Source organism: Egretta garzetta, unplaced genomic scaffold, assembly GCF_000687185.1.
Source record: "Egretta garzetta isolate BGI_Z169 unplaced genomic scaffold, ASM68718v1 scaffold1257, whole genome shotgun sequence".
NCBI lineage: Eukaryota > Metazoa > Chordata > Aves > Pelecaniformes > Ardeidae > Egretta > Egretta garzetta.
Window position 1 is genome coordinate 86,506 of NW_009260151.1, and position 901 is coordinate 87,406.

General features: G+C 65.7%; 1 protein-coding gene across 1 annotated transcript in view; it reads right to left on the reverse strand.

Annotated features, from left to right (window-relative positions):
• FGFR4 (fibroblast growth factor receptor 4) overlaps positions 1 to 522 on the reverse strand; it is a 28,475-nt gene extending 27,953 nt beyond the window's left edge. The window contains exon 1 of the mRNA XM_035897125.1: positions 491 to 522. Coding sequence (XP_035753018.1) covers positions 491 to 522 — 32 coding nt within the window. The remainder of the gene's footprint in view (positions 1 to 490) is intronic.
• Between the last annotated feature and the right edge of the window lie 379 nt (positions 523 to 901).

A 901-nucleotide genomic window follows, 5' to 3' on the forward strand; every position in this document is an offset into this window, starting at 1 on the left:
AAGCGGAAAAGAACACAAATTTCACGGAGCAGCCGCCGCCTCTGCAGAGCCCACAGCGTGCCGGAAGCACAGAAAAATGTTGGGTTCAGCTCAATCCGAACCAAAACCAAATTAAAACCAGAGAGAAGAGGTTGTTCCCAGTGCTGGGAGCTCCGGGAGAGAGCTGGGACTCGGGGGAGCCTGTGGGAGCCACAGCCTGGGTTGGGCACGGAGAGACACCCCCCCATAACCCGGCCAGGTCCCACTGAGTATGGTGCAAGGGCAAGGGGACCAGTGCTGGCACCTTGCCCTGTGCCACACCAAGCATCCCTGCTGGGCTGGGGCAATGCCGGGTGCAGGCTGGGGTATGGTGGAGTTGTGCTGTGGGCGGCTGGGAACCGGTCCTGTCCCTGCCATGGGGCAGCGCTGGGCCGGGGGTCGGGCTGCCTGGCTTGATTTATAACAGCAACTGACGGCAAACAAAAAGCCCTTCATGGCAGCGCAGCCCCACCGCCTGCCACCCGCTGCCGGCAGCACCGACATGGCCTCCACCACGCCAGCAGCTGAACAAGGGGGGATTGTGCCAGCGCTGGCGTCCCGCTCTGCGGGTGCACCCCTGCCCCAGCACCCTCCTTTGCTGCCCCTTTTCCCCCCAGCCCTGCGGGCTGCTCCCATCAGCAGTGGCACCGCAGGGCACACATGCCCCCTGGCCACTGAGCCACAGTGGGTGCCCAGGGAGGGAGCACACCCCAGGGACCCGTAGATGGGGCAGTGAGCAGGCTGGCAGGGTGCAGATGGGGCAGGGGGACCCGCTTTGCCCCACACCCAACTGAGGAGAGGTGATCCCCCTGGCCAGACCCTCGGCCTTGCTTACGTGTGTGGGGCCCCATGGCAGCGAGCATGCACGCGGGGCCGGGCGCGC